This window comes from Apis florea, unplaced genomic scaffold, assembly GCF_048593485.1.
Source record: "Apis florea isolate Af1SG1 unplaced genomic scaffold, ASM4859348v1 contig_3517_pilon, whole genome shotgun sequence".
Lineage (NCBI taxonomy): Eukaryota > Metazoa > Arthropoda > Insecta > Hymenoptera > Apidae > Apis > Apis florea.
In genome coordinates this window covers 161,775-182,256 of record NW_028256778.1, presented here as the reverse complement: position 1 = coordinate 182,256, position 20,482 = coordinate 161,775, and the positions used below count along the sequence as shown (strand labels likewise).

The following is a 20,482-nucleotide window of genomic DNA, read 5'->3' as shown; positions in this document are numbered from 1 at the left end:
CAACTGTTCCGTTAGAGATCGCAACCATCGATATTTAGCTCGATATACTCGACGTCGATATTAAAGGACGACGAATCGATAGATTCAATCATGGCGGACCGTGAAACAATTCAGCCGATCATTCGATTCGTCGATGCGAGGAAACCGTCGATTCTAATAATTAGAAATTGATTCATGTAGCAGCAGTATAACAGAGTAAGTAAGTAACGTTGGCATTTCCATGAAAGTGAAAACATCGAGTGAAAACTTTCTTTCTGGCTTGTAAGTTGTTTCACTTCCTGTGCGCGTAACCTCACTCTCTTGCTGCCGATGCATTTCTATGCAGCTTCTACACGCCGCTGTTTTTACGTAATCCTCAGCCGCGAAAGAAAGTTTCTATCGTTGCGAGGAGGTTAACATCCTTTACCTATTCAAATATCGCTCGAAGCCCGATGTAATCGGAAGCAACTCGCTACGTCGAAAATGAAGCGATCAAATATCTGTATACCCGCATAGAAAGAGAACTCTCTAATGAAACTTTATTAGTTCCTTTCTTTATATAATCAATAGAAATTTTTCAAAGCGAAAATGTTACCACTGAACACCTGTTTTCTTTTCAAGCTGATACACATAAATACGTATTGGATACGTATTATTTTCGAGAGAAAGTATTCATCGAGACAATGAATTTCAAATCGCCCGCTCAAAATCAAGTCGGGCAGTTTTGACATGGCAGACGACGAAAGCAGTTCGACGTCCGACGAGAGTTTGGACGTGAAAAGTGTCAAATTTGATCCGTTGAAAGCCCTTTACTCCACAAAAATACAGCTTTCAGGCACGAAAGCACCAATTTACGACAATGTATCGAAATTCGAAGCCGTGATGTCGGGTCTATCAAAACAATCGAAAGTGTGTATCGCGTTCGTGCGTGCCGATACAGTCGGCTGATGTCTTCTGTTTTCGTTTTCTTTAATTATTTCAGAAAAATGATCAGACTACCGATGCGAAGCAAGGAGAATGTTCGAGGCAACGATTTTTATCCCGTCAAGGTAAGATTGTCGCTATATTCTCGACCAGTCACGTGGTGATTATCTCGTTTGTTGTCGCCTGGAATAGTGAGGTTATATCATTTTGTCGACCCTATCTTTGAATGTTTCACGAGAGATGGCGACCGTGTGAAACTTTCGCATCGTTGAGAGGTCGCAGTTTCATTCATGATAACTCGCACGTGGTATCAAATTTCAATATGCTTACGGTTAGCAAACACGAACGATGTACGTACGCGGAAGTGGAAAGGGGAAGTCGCGTGAGAGTCGCGTCTATGAGTTTACGAGTCTCTTTTACATCCGAAGAAACATACTGCGTGTTTCGTGCAATTTTTCGTCGGCCAAGGTATATTAACCTCTTCACTTTCCGAAACGTCTAAACGTCGATTTACGTACAAATACAACGCTCATAACGCGTTACACATGTTATACATTACGCTTTTTTTGCAAAATTTATTATATCTTTGCAAAAAATGAGAATTTTCGTACGTTTCATTTTGTGCGTGTGCATCAATTGCTGCTCAGAAATAATACGCGTCATGCGTTCGTTTGCGTTCGAACGAATCGTCACTGTGTAAGATAATTCGCTCTATATTCGCGAGATTCTCTCGAATGAATCATTCAAACGTATTTCTCTCTCTCTCTCTCTCTCTCTCTCTCTCTCTCTCTCTCTCTCTCTTTTTCTTCCTTCCCTCTTCTAAATCGCACTAATGGGACGCGAACAAACGATGCCGACTGTGTGGACTCTATATCCCAGATATTGGCACACTTTATTTACGATGCAACGAATACCACGAAGGTCGTCGGTATGTCTTCGCGAGCCGCGCGCGCGTAGTCGTGTGGAATTTGACCTCCGCGAAAGTGCGTCAACTCGTAGAAGCCCCCTCGATCTCATTGTTTCCTTCTTCGCCACTGTTCTTTTATCGCGTGCCTCTGTACCAGCATATCATACCTAATGTCGCGAAGCATTCGCCGAGACCTTCCCTCGGCTACGTATTGTGCAAACGTAACATCGTGGAATCCACGACGAGAAGGTCTACCGAAATGTTTCGCAAGTGCGGAAGTCTTCGATCGGCGCGTGTATAGGGTTATCGGATGCGCCATTTTTTCCTCTTTCTTCTCCATTCCACGAAAGGGGCTGTCTAAGAAATTATCTTTACTACTATCATTACTATTAATAGTACTATTACAATTTTATAAAACGTTACAGATAATTTTGCATAATTTTGCATAATTTACAACATCGCGTAATGTACGAATGATATCATCCAACACAGTTGCGAAACAGCCGGTACGAATTTTTATCATTTTATCATTGACGAAAATCGAAATCGGGAAGCGCGTTGAATTATGACAATTTCCACGCGATCTTTATAAAAATAAAAATGAAACTCGAATATAAATACCCCTCGATACATACGATATTACATCAGACCGTGTACCAGGTTTCTCGCGTGGCGTTCTTTCGTTTCCCGAGTCGAAACTTGACCGAAGGCCCGCCGCGTCGCTTCTTAACCGTGATTCTGACACGGTGCCAAGCGAGGTCGGCTTAGATTTTCAGTGAAAGTGGCGCGGTTACCGAGCGGGTTCGCCAACGAAATTTCGGCACCGACGCCTCGCTACTATCCTCCTCTCATGGCCGCCGCCGCCGCGCGACACAGGGTGGCGAGGTGAAAGACGCGGAAGCAAGGGGAGGCGGGGCATAGAAAGCGCGACAAGGGAAGAAGGACAGAGGGGTTGGTGGAGAGGTTCTAGTCAGCCTAGACAGAGAGAGAGAGAGAGAGGGGTAGGCGCGTTCCCTTCATGTCCCAGCGGGTAGCCCGGGGGGGTATGTATCTATTGGCCGGCAGCCAATTACACGAGGCAGCCGATAAATCACGGATCCCTGACCCAGTGCAGTTTTATATTTACAGGCGACGTTGGTGCGCGCAGGGGAGGAGGAGGAGGCACGGGCGCGCGCCTCTGCCGTTGCTTGCCACTCGCCGCGGCATTCACCGTCTTTCTCTTTCGTTCTTTCTCCGCATCTCTCCTCCTCCCGTAGTAGTGATGGTGGTGTAGGGCTTTGCTTCTCTCTTTCCGTCTCTTGCGTCCGATGCTCTCTCGCGCGAGCGACATAGTGTGGTAAGCCACGGCGGGCAGATAGGAGAGAGAGAGAGAGAGAGAGAACGAGAGGGAGAAGGCTTCCTGCGCAAGGGGAGAGGGGAGGAGGGCCGGCCGTTCGATTGTATGAGTGAGTGGGGTGGGGTGTAACAGCGTATACGTACGTAATGCAGCACTTGTTGCGCCCGGGCGTCGACCTCGGACTCAACCCGAGGCTCCGCGCCTCGGATTGACCGTCTTCTAGACCGAAAATTTTGCACGGTGTACACGATGATCGTACGCGCGGCAACCTCGTGGAGGTCCTTCGACTTCCGGCCGAATCGAATCTCTCTCCGGCCTCGCACAAGGGAAAGTCAGGGGCAACGAGATTATTCTTATTCTTCTTCTTCTTCTTCTTCTTCTTCTTCTTCTTCCAAGTCTCGGCGAGTAATTTCGTCGGAGGACGAAAAAGGACGGAAGGACGGATGTTTGGGACGCGAAAAAGCGGGGCATCGTTGAAAATCTCGGTACGATATCGAGGAGGATCGCGAGCGCAGCGAGAGTCGCAGCAGCACTTGTTGCGTCCGGACGTCGACCTCGACTCAACTCGAGGCTCCTCAGCTTCGGTGGCCTCCGAACACGTTCGGCCGGAACTGTGATTTTCATGATTGCGCTTACGTAGAATGTAATCGAACGTTATTATCGTCGCTTAATTCGCTCCGGGCTTTCTCCGAATATACGCTCGATATGCATAATACGTTCTCGTGCCGCATCACGATACTCGTCATTTTCGTCAATCTTCCGTCCGAATAGATCTGGATAGGGAGTGATTACACGAGCTCTCGTCGAGAGCCATCACCTCTACACGCTCCCTTCCTCGACACGCGAAAACTCGAGAGAAAGCTCGTTCAGGATCAGGGATCGAGACGAACGTTACGAGCAGAGGCGACTGCGAACGATTTTTACCACGACCTAGGCCAACGTGAGTCATTCGTCGTTCCTCGACTACCATCGTAACGGCTCGTTTTAAAACGTTACTGGATCGAGAATGATCTTTCTTTTACGTCACCGTTCTATAAAAATTGCGTTATCCCGCATTCCGCCCCTCGTCGTCGAGGTGGTCGATTCTCTCGAGGTTGGAACCGCCGACAACACGTAAAACGTTGGCGAGTTTCGCCGGCAGAAATACGATGCGAAGCTGAGTAGTCCGCCAGTCGTTCGCCCCGAGTAACGGAATACACGTCGTCGTGCTGTCGATGTTTTCCCTTCGATTCTTGCCGCGTGTTGCGCAATATTTATACGCGCGCGACATATGCATCCACCACTCGGCAATTCCACCACCAACGAGCGGAGGGGACTTTATTTTCTTCCCGTGACTCTGCAACTGCTAGCAAGCAACGAACGCCTTTTTGCCCGTTGGCCACGTTATCGGATACGGAAGCGTTGTCGGCCTCGAATTCCTCGCACGAACGAGCGAAATGAATAAACCAATGGCCGATGTCCCACCTTTTTCGAGCGCATTCGGTCTAATCGGGTAGTCGGGCGACACCCGGTAGACCGAACGATCCAATTCCTCGCAGCCGTGTGCTGCACCGTACCCGCCGCCTCGACCTATCCCAACGTGTAACAGATGACTATCGAGCACGTCGAAACGGTGCCGTTTCTAACCCCTTTTTTCTCTCTCGAATTTCGAGCGGCATTCTTTCAATCGGTCCCACCCCCTTCCTTCGAAACTAATAATCTCCCGATTATTTGCGCATTCCGGGGAATTTTATTTCATTTGATTTCAGGTGGTAAGGTGAAAATTAAAATTATTAGCGTTGAGAATTAACGTTTGATCTATACCGTTATATACATAACGAGGCGAAGTCGAGTGGAATGCGACTGCAAACTTCCTAGATACGTATCGTTGTTGTTGGCGCAGCGAACGATTCCGAATCCAGCCATCTCCCGCCGATCTACTTTTTCTCTCTCGTTACTCGCCGCGTGGATCCGTCCGCTTCTGGGGTAAAAGTGATTTCTCCTTTCTTCTGGAATCTCGCCGAGTCCCCACGGACTTTCCTATACCCGTTCTCGCCGGTAATCCGCTATTTCCCACAAACAGTTTCGACTCGAGGAAAAATAGAAAGAGAGGAGAGAAAGAGAAGATCAATTCCTTCGAGGCCGTTTCCTCGAAATTCGCATCCATTCTCTCTCTCTCTCTCCACGCGCGAGTATCCCCTTCGTTACCTGTCCGCTACTTAGAAGAAAACAAAGCGAAACGGTGGACGGGGCCGAGGAGGGAAAGGGGAAGGGATCGAAAGGGCCTGGTCGCAAAAGTAACAGTACCTACGGATAGTTCGCGTAAAGCAAACTCTCGCGAGGCGAACAAGCCAGCCAACAACACGTTTCCTCGTGTGCGTTGCTTACGTTTCTGCCTTCTTCTTCTTCTTCTTCTTCTTCTTCTACTACGTGCACGCTGCCCTCCCCACCCATCACCTCTCCTCTTCTCTCCTCCGCGCACACGAACGAAAAAAGATGCGGATGTGTGGGAAGGAGAGCGCGTGCGCGCACGTGCAACTCGGTGGAGCGTGTAGTAGGTACGTGTCGCGTGCGCGGGTATTCAATGTGTACGTGTCGATGTGTGCACGTATATACACACGCGCGCGCGTGTGTGTGTAGAGAGGTCTGGTGGCTGCTCGGCTGCCTGCCTCGGCTCTCTCGGGTGCGCTGCCCGCCAGGACGTTGAACCCAGCGCGACTCAACCTGGGGATCATCCGCGGGTACAACCAGCCCTCCCCTCTCCCCCCCCCCTCGTCAACCCCCACCACTCAGGCTACTTCTCACTACTCTTCCTCCTCCTCCTCCTCCTCCTCCTCCGCCGCCACCACCACCTTCGCTACCGTGTCTTCCCTCTCGTTCTCGTGTCTCTTCGAGAAAAGTCGCGCGCGTTCTCTCTCTCTCTCTCTCTCTCTCTCTGTCTCTCTCCTTCTCTCGTCTCGAGCTCTGGCCGTTACCTCTTCCTCGGACTCGCCCCTTCCCCTCCCCCGATATTTCGTTGGCCAGAAGAGGGCAAAGGGGGTAGGGTAGAGCGCGAGCCGCCCCACCTGCCCCGCGCAAGAACATTCTCCAGGGGCCGTCGTACCCACCTGCATAGGGATCCTCCAACTGCTCCTTCGCACGCACGGTAAACATTTTTGCAGGTGAACACGTGAGATATGTTGCGCGGACGATCGAACGGGTATATATACGCGATAATTGGCGGGTCCTCTTTTTTTTTTTTTTTTCTTTTTTTTCTTTTTCTCGTCCAGGTAGGGTTGGGTAGGATTGTTTTCGCGGGACACGAGGTTTCGAAGCCAGGTGGAACAGGAATCGGGTTGTAGGGAACGGGTTCGGGTTCAAGATTCATCGAATTTTTCCTTGAGGGAAAATGGCGGAATAATTCGGAAAGTTTTCGAGGTGAAAAATTATTGGCGATGGTTGGAGGATAATAATACACGGCGGCCGTTTCGTTCCCGACTCGGCGAAGCTAACGGTTCCCTTCGCGGTTCCACGCACGTGAACGCTCTCGAAGCGTTATCTCTGCTGGTGTGTACGACCGAGAATCGAAAAAAAAACTCTCTCTATTTCTCTCCATCCTCGCGCACTTGAAAGGAATAGAGGAGGAAAAGATAGTGGCGCACGTTGGAGGTGGGCCGACGTTTTACGCCCTCCCCTTCCCCCCCCCTCTTTCTCCTCTCATCTCTTTCTCCTTTCTTTCTTTTCCATCCCTCCGCTCCCCGCCATCCCTCTTTCTCCGCGCGCGCACGCCTTTCTCAAGAGAGCTCCGCGAGATCGTCCAGGCAGATTGCATCCTCGCGTGGAGAACGAGAACCGACAGTGGAAAGCGACTATATCGTAAACACGGAGGAGGCGACCCTTCCGTGCCTCGAGTAAATATTCCGAGGCTTTCCTTTATGTATCGTCGATGGAGATATATCGTCGTAAAAGCCGGAGATGCTCCGGGCGTAATTTCGATAATCCGTTTTACGACCTTTTTCCCTCCCCCTCCTCCTCCCGTCGAGGAGGAGGTCAGACGAGGGAGAGGAAAAACCGGGAGGATAAAACGCGTGGCCGCCTTTGCGATTAGCCACGCGTGGTACCGTAAACGAGGCAATTTCTAATTTCACCACGACTCCGGTTCACGGACGTAACTGGAAGGTGTTGCGTCGTTCCCCTCGTTTCTATTTAGCAGATTAGGCACGACGAATCGTTTAACGTTCGAAATTATCGAATTGAACATCGCTTTTTCTTAATCTTTTTTTTCTCGCACAATAGTTAATGTACGATTTTGTTATCACGTTATATAATCGTTTGGGATAATACGACACTTTCAAATTTCGTCTCGATGAAAAATCGGCAAATCGATTCTCGTTACTCTCTGGCCATGTTAATCACTCGCGTAAACGCGAGGATACATAACAAACGTAGAATATATCTATTCATGAGTATCCCATTCTTTCGTTCGAAGCACGGAAACGATCGATTTTCAGAAACAAGAAAAAAAACCGTGTCAAATCGTGTTTCTACAAACTCGGACGAATTTGGAAGAGGATAAATTCGAAAATCCACGCTATAACGAAGAATAGAAACTCTGTCCATTAACAACTGTCCTTGCAACTGAGAAAATAAACAATTATATGTCTTCTTCGAAAATCGGCTTTCGGTGGGCGTATTTTTACCGGTCTCGCCCATCGCCGTACACGACCGATAAACGGTTCCCGTTCGTGGGCTTCCCCCACGAACTTTTTATTTTTAGAAATCGCCCAAGAGACAGAGAGCTCTCGAAAAATGGCCTCTCGGCCGGTGGCGAGTTATCTAGCTAGGCTTTAGCGAGGCTTGCTCTCTCGGCGGCCGAGAGGTGGAATTGGATCGCGGCGCGATAGTGAAAGTGGCGGGCGCGTGGTGCACGCGGAAAGGAATAAAGAAAGGTGGAAAAGAAGCGAGTGGAAGCGGTGAGGGGAGGGGAGGCGTGTAGATTTAAGTTGGTGGATGAAAGTTATCGGAGAAAGCCAATTGGCAGAGCGTCGATCTCGTCGAATAGCGCGGCCGCGTCCATAGCCCGGCTCTTTTCGCACCAACGCAACAACACCTATCGACGGATCCAACAACGAAACCGTGTGCGAGTAAAGTACGTTGCGCGCGCAGCACACATTGGCGAAATAAGTGCACACTCGTGTGTGCGCACAGGGAGCGTATGGCAGAGAGCGTGTACAGAGCAGAGCCGCCAGCCTTTACGTAACTCTGCGGCGTTCCTCTTTCCGCGCCACGCCGGCCAGGGCCGGACTACCTTCTCGCCAGACCCCCTCCCGACTGCTAACACAAATTTTCTTCTGATTTCGATTTAATTTTTTTTCTTCGCGGTTATACGAGTTATTTGTCTTTAACCAATTTGCAATTGATTGCAAAAAGATAAAATATAAAGAGACGAGTATGGTTGCTGTTATATTTGTACCTTAGTCGTGAATGAATTTGTTGAAAAATCAAAATCCTAATTTCCTAGATGATAAATATGATGAATATTTCTCGGAGGAAAGAAGGAGTAGCTCGCGTTTCGAAATTTCGAAATCTCGACGGGATTTCGATGGAAAAAAAGAAGCCTCGACTCATCATCCCTGGAAACGCGAATTGGATGGATTTAGCAGAGAGGTTGTTGCTTAGAGAGCCGCGCAGGCCGACGACCAGTCATGCACGGTGAATATACTTTCGCCGCTACGAATACTTAACGAAACGTGGAATTGAGAAGAAATTGCGAGGGGACGTTTGCGTGCCTCCAGGTCCGCTATGTAATTTATCGTAATCAAATATTTATTGTCATAAATAACTGTCGCTGCCGCGGGAATACGATATATTCCCCTCTTTCTCTCCTCTCTCTTTCTCTCTCATTTTCTTTCGCCTCGCCCGCGTCCGCCTTATCGACAGAGAGGAAGAGCAGGCTCGAGGATATTCCGTCCGCGCAATTCGGTTCGCGTAGCTCGCATACAAATTCGATTTTTCTTAATGGACGCCGGTGTGTGTCTTCCTAGGCATCGTTCTAACGTAATGGCTTGCTTCTCTGTGTTCACGCGGTCGCGGCAAAAAAACGGGCAAAAACCCGGGGGGAGGAGAGGGACGAGTGGAGAAGCAACGATGCTATCGGCGGAGTTGCTCGTCTCAACGCGGCGTGGATACAACGTTGAACGATGATTTGTCGGCCGACCGACAACCACCTAGAGCAACATAAATTCTTATTAGCACGGTGTGTCACGGTTGCCACGGAAAAATCTACAAGGGACAAATGCTCGGAACTCGGCCACTCGTCCAAGTTAGCCCGATAATCGTCCCTTGTTGATCGAGAGATGATGATAAATTTCGAATCCCTATCGCCGTTCGGACATCGACATCTCCAATCCTACTTTACCGATCTATTTTCACGGCACGATGAAACAATTATTATAGAATTAGATGTAATTTTAAATTATAGATTTAAATTTATCGGATTGATCTAAATTATTCCATGGACGAGGAAATTCCATTAGGAATGGGATAAAGATATTGCAATATGTAAGATTGCTGTTGAAAGTTGAATGGCAAAAAGGGAATTAATAATTTTAGAAAAATTAGAAAAAATTATTTTTACGTTTTTTTTCGTTAGATGAAAAAGGAGAAGCGGATCTGTTAATTTTTGTTTATGTATATATCCGCTATCACGTAATAATATTCGAAAACGTAAAGAATTGTATATCGTAGAGAGGGATTAAATTAGCGATTTTTTTTTTTTTTTTCCACGATGCGCAGAGTCTGCGGCCAACAAAAAGAAGATAGAGAAACGAGACTGGATCGCAGATGGAAGGAACGTCCTCTCGAAAATGCAAAGAACCTTCGGCCCGTTAGGAATGCTGCACGAATACATGGAAAATCGAACTCGCATCAAGGTAGGTCATGATTCGTAATATTTTTTTCTTCTCTTTCCAACGTTCAATTCAATTAGAAACGATCGTTCCTCGCCTCCTCTCTAAATCGATAAAGAACGTGAGAAAATATCTCGTGTGCGATTAAAAGACAAAACAATTCCTTCTTGAACTATTATTAAATTTATAGATCCTAGTAATCATATTTAAATAAATAAATATGTATACACACGATGATTACGTAATTCAAGTTGTAATATAATGAATGTCTCGTCGTTAATTCTAATTAAAAGTAAAAAAAAAAAAAAGAACCACAAAGATATCAGATACGAAACGATAGCGAATTTATTCCCGATTTATTCTCTAAAAATAAAAGAAAAGAAAAAAGAATACCAATGTCGATGACCGTCAAATCCGTAAAACAAATACGATCGATCGAGATCATCAAAGATCTTCCCAAAAATTAAAAAAAAAAAAAAACCAAAACGCAAAACGATAGACAATGAAAATCTTCTCGAGCGAAAATCTATGATTCCAAAATTAGAATGCGAAACAAAAAGAGAGAGAGAGAGAGAGAGAAAAAAAAGAGAAATAAGGAAAAAAATGCAGAGGAATGCGGTGACCGACTATCTCGATTCCTTTTTCGGCGGCCTCGAAATTCGAGGGTAGTCCTGAAATGGGCACTGTAAACACCCACGCCTCCCATTTCTTCTGCCTGACCCCTCGGCATTGTGCTGGCGCACGCACACGCGGCTGACACACTTTCGCGGCCGGGAGACACGTGCGCGAGCCCTTCGAAGGTAAACGAAGGGCTGGAAACGGGCGAAAGGAGAGAAAGAACTTCTGTGTTCGGGTCAACACTCGTCTCCATGGAGACGAGAAACGGGGCCCTTCTCGTCCTGTTTACGCCCCTGATCTTCCCCCTTCATTCAAGCGACGCTTCGAAAAGACAAGGTCGCGGCATCACACGTCCCGAAAAAGGGGCTTCTTCCGTCAAAGAACGCCTCTGTTTCGTTCTATTTCCCGTCAACCTTTGCAAGAAAGAGATGATGGCTAAGATATGAGCAGGGATAGAATATTTTAATAAGCATTCCTACTGTAAAAGTAACAGTAGGAATTCTTTTTTTTCTTTTTTTTTAATCCGGTCGAAACTTTAAATGAAAAATTGTAAAGCTGATCTTTTCTTAAGTTAAGAATTAATGGATTCAGATTTCTTTTTCTTCTTTTGTCCATGCATATGTAAATTTACACCTATAAAATTCAAAATAATTTCAAATAAATCGATCGATTAATTATCCGTGTTATATTCTCTGCTATTTTCCTCGTTCTCCGCATTCGCCGCAAATCTTTTTCCTTTTTCGTATTGCCGCAATTGGTTCGCGAAAAATAAAATTTCAAATTTGCTGTATACGAAAGATTCCTGTTATAAATAAACGTATTAGTCGTAGATAGAGACAGTTCTCGACAGCTATCAACATGAAAATATATTTATTTTTCAACTCTTGTATCATCGCAAAACGATAGCGATGGATCTATTAATAACGCGCATATGGCAATTACACGAATTCAATAGTAAGCATTTTCCTATATTTATTATCTCCATTTTTTTTCCTCGTTCGAGGAAATGCCACGATTTCTTCATTTCGCGAGAGAGAAGAAAAAAAGAAAGAGAGGCATATCTCGCGCCACGAGGATCACTTTGCAGGGGTTGCAACAATGTTGGACGAAAAGCTGGATCGTCGATTTATCCGATCGCAAATTGTTGCGCAACAAGAAAGCCGAGGACGGCCGCGTATCAAACGTTTTTAATCTGACCGTGGGGGCCTCGTGGCGGCGGCGCATTCTTCTTCGACAGGGAAACTGAATATCGCGTGTGAGTCAGACGGCGATCCGATGAAATCACGTGAAGACGTTTCTGGATCGTATCAGTCCCCGACAACGATCACGAGCCATTTTTCTCGCGGCCGGAAAATAAATCAACGTGCAAGGTCTTTTGTCGTTGTTGTTGCTGTTGTTCTTGTTGTTGTTTCTTCATTGTGAACGAAGAGAAATCGCGACTCGTCCCGACGAAAGTAAGAAAAATTCACTTCCTGCCGGATCGAGTCTCGCCAGAACTTCCTACTTCCATAATTAGCCACGCGTTTGAACAACGAGATTTCTGATCCGAAGCAGGAAGTAAACACTATATATGCCTCTTTTTTGCCTCTTAATAGAGACAGACAGACAGTCGACCACTTTTTTTTTTTTTTTCTTTTTAATCCCCAGCAACGTTTGCACAATCTTTATCGAAAATTGTGGAGAGCTGCTCCTCCCATTCGTTCGCCCTCAAGTCTTTTACTCTAATAAGACTCCGCTTCCAGGTGTTATCAACATTTAGCAACGAATATCTATCGATCTCGCATCGAGTGTAAAAAGTAAAAGTAAAAGTAAAAAAAAAAAAAAAATAAGAACGTTTCGATCACGTAGCGCGGATTAGGAAACGTTTTGAAAGGGGTTTATTCTTTTCTTATCGTTGCTCGGCTATTAGGCTTAGCACAAGTAGAGGGAGGAAGGGGAAAAAAGAGAAAAAGAAAAAAAAGGTTAATCGTTAAATTGATGTAATTGATCTTCCTGCGGAAGCGCCAGTTCTAACGTTCGATATTCTCAATGAGCCGGAATCGAGTTCCTAATTAAACTCTCCTTTCGGCGATGCTTTTAATAAGAGACGTGTTTCTCCGATTAATTGCATTCATTAGCTTTCATTTCTTCGTCCAAGAGGAGGCCTCGTTACCGAGAGATCCTGCGCGTTTTTCCTCAAACCACCGTCCTTGGGAACAGATCCTAATCTCCTCCGACCTTGTGGGATGTGCTTGCATCCGGAAAGATTTTTTTTCTTTTTTAATCAACCGAGCCGATCGATTGCTCGGCCTTCGACTCGACTCGAACAACGGAAGAAAGTTGTGTCGTCGCCATTTTTTCTTTCTTTCTTTCTTTCTTTTTCCCCACCTCTTCCTGGAATCCATCGTCGATCAATCGTGATTTTCATACGCATTCCCGCGTAATAATAATCTTGTATAATCGCGTCGTTACGTAACGATATGTGTGTGTGTAAAAAAAAAACAATTAAAGAATATATATGATTGGCGCGAAGACAATACCGCGAAGAGATCGTTATTTTTTTTTTTTTTTCTTCGTACACCTATCTCGTTATTTCTACTTGTTATGGATCGTTTGTAATTCACTCAGAGTATGTATATTGTTATTATCCTCGCCTCGTATATAATTCCATCCTTAAGTTATTTCTATTTCAAGAATTATTGTAACAATTTTGCAACAGGGACGCGATATTGGCAATTTTTCTTTTTTTATATTATCGATCGTGCGATCGTGATTACTCAATGAAAAAAAAAAAAAGAAAAAAAAAGATTGGAAAATCACGCTCGATGAGATTATCGATCCTTCGATTTCGAAACCGACCTTTTTCGAAAGCCCTAAATTTTCCGGTCTGATTCTTGAATCTTGAGCACCTTGAACGATTTTCAATTTCTCCATCCGTCCTCTGAATCGTGACAAACGACATTTTTCGATTTTCGTTCTCTCGAGAAGACGGCTTATTCCGGTTATCCTTCGCCGGTTAATTGACAGATCCCGTGCTGGACAGATCCTGTGGCAAGGATACGCGGCGGGAGGAATCTTGAGGCTCGATTCCTAGGCTCGATTGCTTATATAGGGGGGAGGAGGGGGAGGGGGGCCTCAATGGCGTTTCGCTCACGTACGGGACACGTGCGCGGAGTCAATGACGAGCGGCAGAAAGAAAGGTATCGCGTGTATACGCGCGTAAGGCTGCTTTTTGAATTCTTAATCGCTTTTTTTCGATTTTCTGCGCTGGAGATCGATTTCGGGGAAGAGGAAAGAAAGAAAAGAAAAAAAAAAAATCATATCGTCTTATCGTTCGAGATTAAATTTCCAAGGTGCCAGGTTAAAATTAAAATTTTCAACGATCCTCTTCTATTTTTCATTCCCGTTTATACAGCTCGCTCCAACTCCCCGCATCCCTGTATCTTGTTATTATCCGATGAATGAAATTTAATCTTCGCGTATCTAACACCGAACGAATTCGAATCGATCGATTCCCTCGATCTTTAGAATTATTATTGTTATCGTATCATCGTAACAGAAATGGCACGTTGTAGAGAAAACGTCGAAATAAACGCGTGATAAATCGATAACGATAATTCGACAATTTTCGGACGACAGTTTAACCCTTTTCGAGACGATTAATCAAAGAGTTAAACATCCTCGACGACCTCAATTCATTCTCATTCGTAATTAGATATACGATAAAGAAACGCGGGAGGAGAGAATAAAAGAATTTCAATCGAAGAGTTCTTTTTTTTCCTTTTACCTTGAACGAGCTCAAGCTCGAAATAGTTAATCGTTAAAATGATTGCTCGATTTGCTCGAGGATCTCCTGGAAACGGTACTGAACGTTGGATTCGTGCGCGCGCGAGAGAGAGAGAGAGAGAGAGAGAGAGAAGAAGCGAGTCAGAGAGTCGAAGAGTCACGCAATTAGTTTTCATTGCGACAAAGCCGGGTATATATCAGTGCGAAAGGCATTGAAGGGGGCCTTGCCACGGCCTGCACTTCCGCGTATCAGCCTGCTATCTTGTCTCGCGACATATCTATGAGCGACAAACAACGGAGTGGCGCTCGTTTTCTCGCAGACACGAATCGTCGCATTAATGCAATTATCGTCCAGAAAATGGAAAAGTTCGCGTTTCCCACCGATTGTCCTCTCCCAACACGCGCAAAGAAGCGGGAAAAACGCGTTTTCACTCTCGAAAAAATTCTGCATCCTCGTCGTCGAACGTGAATTCTTTCGAGAGAAGTTTTTTTCTATCGCTGGTTAAATGAAAGTTAAGTCGGTTTATTTCGAAAATATCGAAAGCAAGCGTCTTTTTATCGCGCACACGAATATGCCGAATATAAATAGAATCGATGTACAAATAGCGCTCTCGATATATATCCCGCGAACAATTTCTTCTTTTTCTCTCTCTCTCTCTTTTACAATCCAACAATTGTTATCGACCACAACCGGTATTTTTCGCTATTTTTGATTTGAATTAATTAATACCCTGATCCTCGAACAAACACGAGCCATCCTGATAAAAAACCTCATCTCGAGATTATTATTTTTTTCCTTTTTAACGAACCAACCAAAATTATTCGCCCCCTCCCCTCCCCCTCCCCAAAAAAAACACCACGCGCGTTCGACAATTTCTCCTAATTGCCTTATAAACGCTCCCCCCCCCCATTCCTTCGTGCCGCGGGGGGGGGGAGGAGGAGGAGGAGGAAAGAAAGAGAAGAAAAACGTACAATCAGAGCGCAGATACGAATTATGCGCGCGTGTGTGTCGTTGTTGGTGCGTGCAAAAAATTACGCGCCGCTCTTTCTTTTTTTTTTTTTTCTCGATCGATCAACTACTCTCCTCCTCCTCCTCCTCCTCCTCATCGCGCGTGTTATTCTCTTTCTCTTTCGAGGGAGGAGGAGGAGGAGGAGGAGGAGGAGAAGATCGTCTTCTCGATCCAGGTTTTTTTTACCTGGAAACGGCGCTAAACACGGCACGTTATTTAAAAGGAATAATCGTTCGTCCTTTGTGCCGAAGGTCTACACCAGAAACGCGCGTGGCATAAGGGGACACGTGGAGGCATACGTGGCCGCCTTCGACAAGCACTGGAACCTCGCGCTCGAGGACTGCTTCGAGATTTGGACGCGTAAAGTCAAGAGGAAAGCACCTGCTCTGGGTAATTTGTTCTTTTTTTTTTTTTTTGTTTGTTCTTCGGATTTAATTAGAATCGATCGATGCGATGATTTGATTTGTCGACGATGCATGGAACGCGTTGTTTTATTTTTAACACGAAATTGGAAATTTCGGAAAGAGAAAGATTCGAAGGGTTTTCTTTTCTTTTTTGGTACAGATACAAATTTGTTACATCGCCTCGGTCGGATTTCGAAACAACCTCGTTTGTTATTTAACACAAATTTATTCAAAAGTTGGAATAATTACGACACGAGGTGTTGGAATATATTGGTTATCTTTGAAATTAAAGGCAATCAATAATTATATATAAAACGTAAAAAAAAAAAAAAAAAAAAAAACAAGAAAGAAAGAAAAAGAAAAACGTGGAATTGGAAAACACGTTTCAAGGCTGTGCAAATAAGTAAAGCGATTATCCCTCTATGTGTTAATTACTAAATATCTATTTAAAGCGTCAATATTTTAATAAAACAACAGTTTGTTAATGTTACGTTATCGCGTCGATTATGAAAAACTCGCGATAAAAAACGCACTAACGCACAATGAAACATTGTCGTAATAAACAATTCGAGATATTCGAGATCGATAACGATTCGACGATACATATATATTTTTTTTTCTTTTTCTTTTTCTTTTTCGTCTCCCTCTCGAGGGAGCATCAAGCGGGAACATCTGCTTCCTGATGAATCAGAAATCATTGGGATGCTGATACTACGCGCCGTCTATAAAAAGCGGTTGAAAGCTGTAACCTCCGACATTTGTAACGTTGGCCGCCTGTTTGCCGCGATTCCGCGGATACGGCCCTGGAAAAATTGAATCTCTGACAGCCGCTCAAGGCCATTGCCTTGCCGAGGAATTCTAAACAATGTCGTGGGTTCAATGAAAAGTCGAATAGCCACAACTAAAAACTATTCGGCCTTCTCTTTATACATTCCTCCTTTTTTTATATCCGTTCTCGGAATCACGTTCGATAAAAAAAGAAGAAGAAGAAGAAGAAGAAGAAAAAAAGAAGTAACGAACGTTATTTCTAAACACCGTTCTCGAGCGATTGGAAAGGATTCGATTTTTCTTAACCGGTGTGATATTGTAAAAATTGTTTCATTTGATCGCTTACACGATAATTTAAAAGTTATTTCAAAGCTCGAAATTATTAGATCAAGTCGATGTCAAGTGACTTCGAGAAATCGTTTGTATCAAGAGGAAAGAAATTTTTCCTATCCACGATATCCGTTCTAACTTCTCGATTCGTTGATTACATTTCACGAGAGAGAAAAAAAAAAAAAAGTGACAGAGAAAAAGAAAAAGTATCTTCGATTCTTCCATTAATCGGCCTCGAAATGTTTCCATCCCACAATATGTACGAATTGGCATGCAAATTTTTAAATTATACATAATGGACGATTCTCGTGCGCGGCTAGAATTTTAATACCGCGATATCAATAGGCGTAGTAACGGATGTATTCTTCTCGGCCCGAACTCGAGAATCCAATTTAGTCCTTCCTACACCTCACGGCCCGGCCATGAATGACGGCTCCTACTACCGCGCCCCGTGTCAATGGAACGTCCGCGCTTCTTCCCATTTACGCCGTTAATCGATGCACGCACGCCTTTGCACCACTTTTCTCCAACGAATCTCAATAAAATCTCAATATTTTAACGCGCTCCCCACCCATTTCCCTTCCTAAATAACAAATACACGCAGAACCAGATGCAAATGAACGTTTTCTCCCAACGTTGTGCCATCATTAGCCATGTTTATTCGCGGGAAAAGCACAAGGAGAGTTGGATATCGCGAGGGATACATCCTTAGGACGCCCCTTTAGGGGCAAAGACCGACCTTGACTACATAGTAGTTGGCTACAAGGTTCGATACAAGGCCCATGTGCTTCGCGTCGTTCGTTTCCCTTTTTTTTTCCTTCTCTCTCTCTCTCTCCCTTTCTCGCTCTTTTCCCCTTCGGTTCGACTCGTGTGTCCTCCTTCCTCCTCTCTCTCTTTCTCTACTCCTACTCCCGTTTCTCTCTTTCTCGCACTCCTTCTTCCTTCTTCCGTTCCTACTTTCCTCCTCGTTCCGCCACAACCTTCGGCACACGTTTCCATTCATTCACGTGGGGTAACACAACGGTCCGCACGTGCGTCCGCAATTGCAACTTTCCTCTCTTATCGAGGCCTTCGCCTTCCTGCTCTCCTATCCCGCCACCATTTCCGCTTGGAGCCGGATCTTCGCCTCGATTCACTCACGCGCAGCATTATCGAATCCCGGGGTAATTAAGGTTTTTTTTTTGGAGATGAGATTATTAGATAATCGTTGATACGATACGATAATTAATTATTAGGAAAATCAACATGATCGAGATGAGAGCAAGTTTGGAAAGAAATTTCCTCCAAAAGAGAAATATTTCGAAGAGTTATGTCGCCTCGTCGAAATTTTAAAATAAAAGAGGAACGTCGGGAATTCATCGAAACGAGAGTCAATATTATTACAATTGGAAAACCCGGCGGACAAAGGAAGAAATACACGCGTTTTAAGTGGGAAGATATACCGATTAGTCACGTCGTTCATTACGAGGGGGGGAGAGGAAGAAAAAAGTTCTTCGTGAAACAAACGAATCATAAATCGAACGTTAACGTCGCGACCTAATTAGCATAGTAAAAAGGAAAAGAAAAAAAAAAAAAAAGAATCACGGAAATTTTACACGGAATATTACATTTTATCGCCGAGATCGTTTGATTCTTAAACTCGATACCGTCTAATTTTACCTTTCCTCGAAGAAAGAAAGAAAAATCTCTTATTTCCACCAATCGTATCGAAATCGATAAAATGACTCGAAGCAAAAACTAAAATAGAAAAGAAAAGGAAGAGAAGGAAGAAAAATATATATATAGGGCGGGTTAGTGTTGTCGGTTCTAAAAAAAAAAAAAAAAAAAGGGTATCCCTTCGAGAACAGTAATCGCGATACACCGAGCGAGTTCAGGGTTAGTTGGCCTACTGACGTACTTTAGGATATCCTGAGGGGTCGAGAGGTCGTTGATACGAGGCGGCGAGGGTGGCAGGCCGAGCGACCTTGAAGAGCAACTTCCAGGATCGATGTCTGCCGGGTACACGTGTCCCACCGGCTCCTCCTCGTGCTCCCTCCCAACCGTATCGCCCTACGCCCTTCTGCCTCCCCTCTGTGAGCTGGCGGACACGTGCCGGCACATAAACAACCTTTCGAGTCTTACCTCGTGACCCGCCGACATTCTCTTCTTCCTTCGCGGTTTCCCCGTGACCTCAACTCTTCCCTGTTTTTTCCCCTATCCTTCTCGCGCTTTTCCCTCTTCTTCCGTGTTTCCGCGGAAACACGATCTCGAAAGGAAGTTTTTTATCCGATTTTATCCGCGGCAAATTTGAAAATTTTCCCTCTCGATCGGTTAAAATGTATATGCAATTGTTTTGAAAGAGTGTTTAGCGTTCCTTGGATTCTTCTTCTTCTCATCGGTCTCCAATGAAGTAAAAATTAATCTAATCTCGATTTTAACGGCATCCAATAAATAATTGGAATGCGAATGCTATAATGAATTAACGCGTTAGAGAAGAATAAATATATCAAGAATATGTTGATATGTTTATAAATCGAATTATATTCGTCGAATATCAGCGTTCGAGCATCGTCTCTTAAATTGTTTCGCATTTGTTAAATCGATTAGGTATACCGAGCGGCGTGAACACGATAGACGAAGAAACCGCGCCCAAAGTAATCGTGAAGAAGATCGAGGGAAAGATGGAGACCTTGGAAAGACACGTGCCGCAAATGCTGCTGAGGGGAGAACAGGTCGCTATAATCGTCAAAATCAATTGAGACGGTGAATACCACGTCCTACCACCACCGAGAAACGGACACTGGTGACGTCACGCGACATCATGTTGCGACGCATCATCACGAGCAACGTTATACCTCCATCAATTATATTTATTTCTTTTTTTTTCCCTCCCCCCATTTACAAAGCTTTTGTATCATTTTCTTTCGAGCAGTATTATCGAAAATAAACGTCTGCAAATGTTCTTCTGCTTTGATTTATTACACGATCCCGGGCGAGTAATGCGATTCATCGGGGGGGGAAAAAAATGGGGCGCGAAAATTTGAGACAACAACTCTTGGCATTAATAGTAAATTACAATTGAATATTTCGAGAATTGAATTGAGACCAAAAAAATTCCAAAAAAATTCAGTATTTTAAAAAAAAAAATACACCGACGATCCTATCTCGATCCTTATTCCGAAAGGATTTATTATACTCGAATCCATGATACCGGGTGAACTATGAACTTTCTCGTGCTTCTTTGCACAAGAATCGTTTCGAGAGAGAGAGAGAGAGAGAGAGAGAGAAAAGGGGCTAATCTACATCTCCTTGCAACTCTTCGTGGCCACGTTCGCTCGAAGAGGATGACGGGCTGTTCGACAGAAGAACAAGATGGAGAGAGGTAAAGAGAGAAAAGTGAGAGACACGAAGAGGAATGGCGAAGGGAGGAGAAGAAAAAAAAAAGAAAAAGAAAAAGAAAAGAAAAGAAACGTGAGGCGAGGAGAAAAAGCAGTGGCTGGTGCAACGTTGATGGGCCTCCGCTAATCTACAGCGTGACCATCGACGAGGAAGTTGTAGAAGAAGAAAGTAAATTCGTAATTGTTCGGCTGCACGGT

General features: G+C 44.7%; 2 protein-coding genes across 7 annotated transcripts in view; one reads left to right on the top strand and one right to left on the bottom strand.

The window, feature by feature from the left end:
• Eip74EF (Ecdysone-induced protein E74) overlaps positions 1-20,482 on the bottom strand; it is a 152,126-nt gene that overhangs the window by 107,642 nt on the left and 24,002 nt on the right. The window lies entirely within an intron of this gene.
• Lsm11 (U6 snRNA-associated Sm-like protein LSm11) lies at positions 63-19,848 on the top strand. Of its 2 annotated transcripts, none has more exons than XM_031920049.2 (6): positions 63-199; positions 601-888; positions 962-1,028; positions 9,900-10,036; positions 15,657-15,795; positions 19,494-19,848. In XM_031920049.2, the coding sequence occupies exons 2-6, from the start codon at positions 709-711 to the stop codon at positions 19,643-19,645; spliced, it is 675 nt and encodes a 224-aa protein (XP_031775909.1). In that variant the 5' UTR covers positions 63-199; positions 601-708; the 3' UTR covers positions 19,646-19,848. The 2 variants fall into 2 exon arrangements, with proteins under 2 accessions (XP_031775909.1, XP_031775908.1); XM_031920048.2 differs by having other exon boundaries at positions 73-195.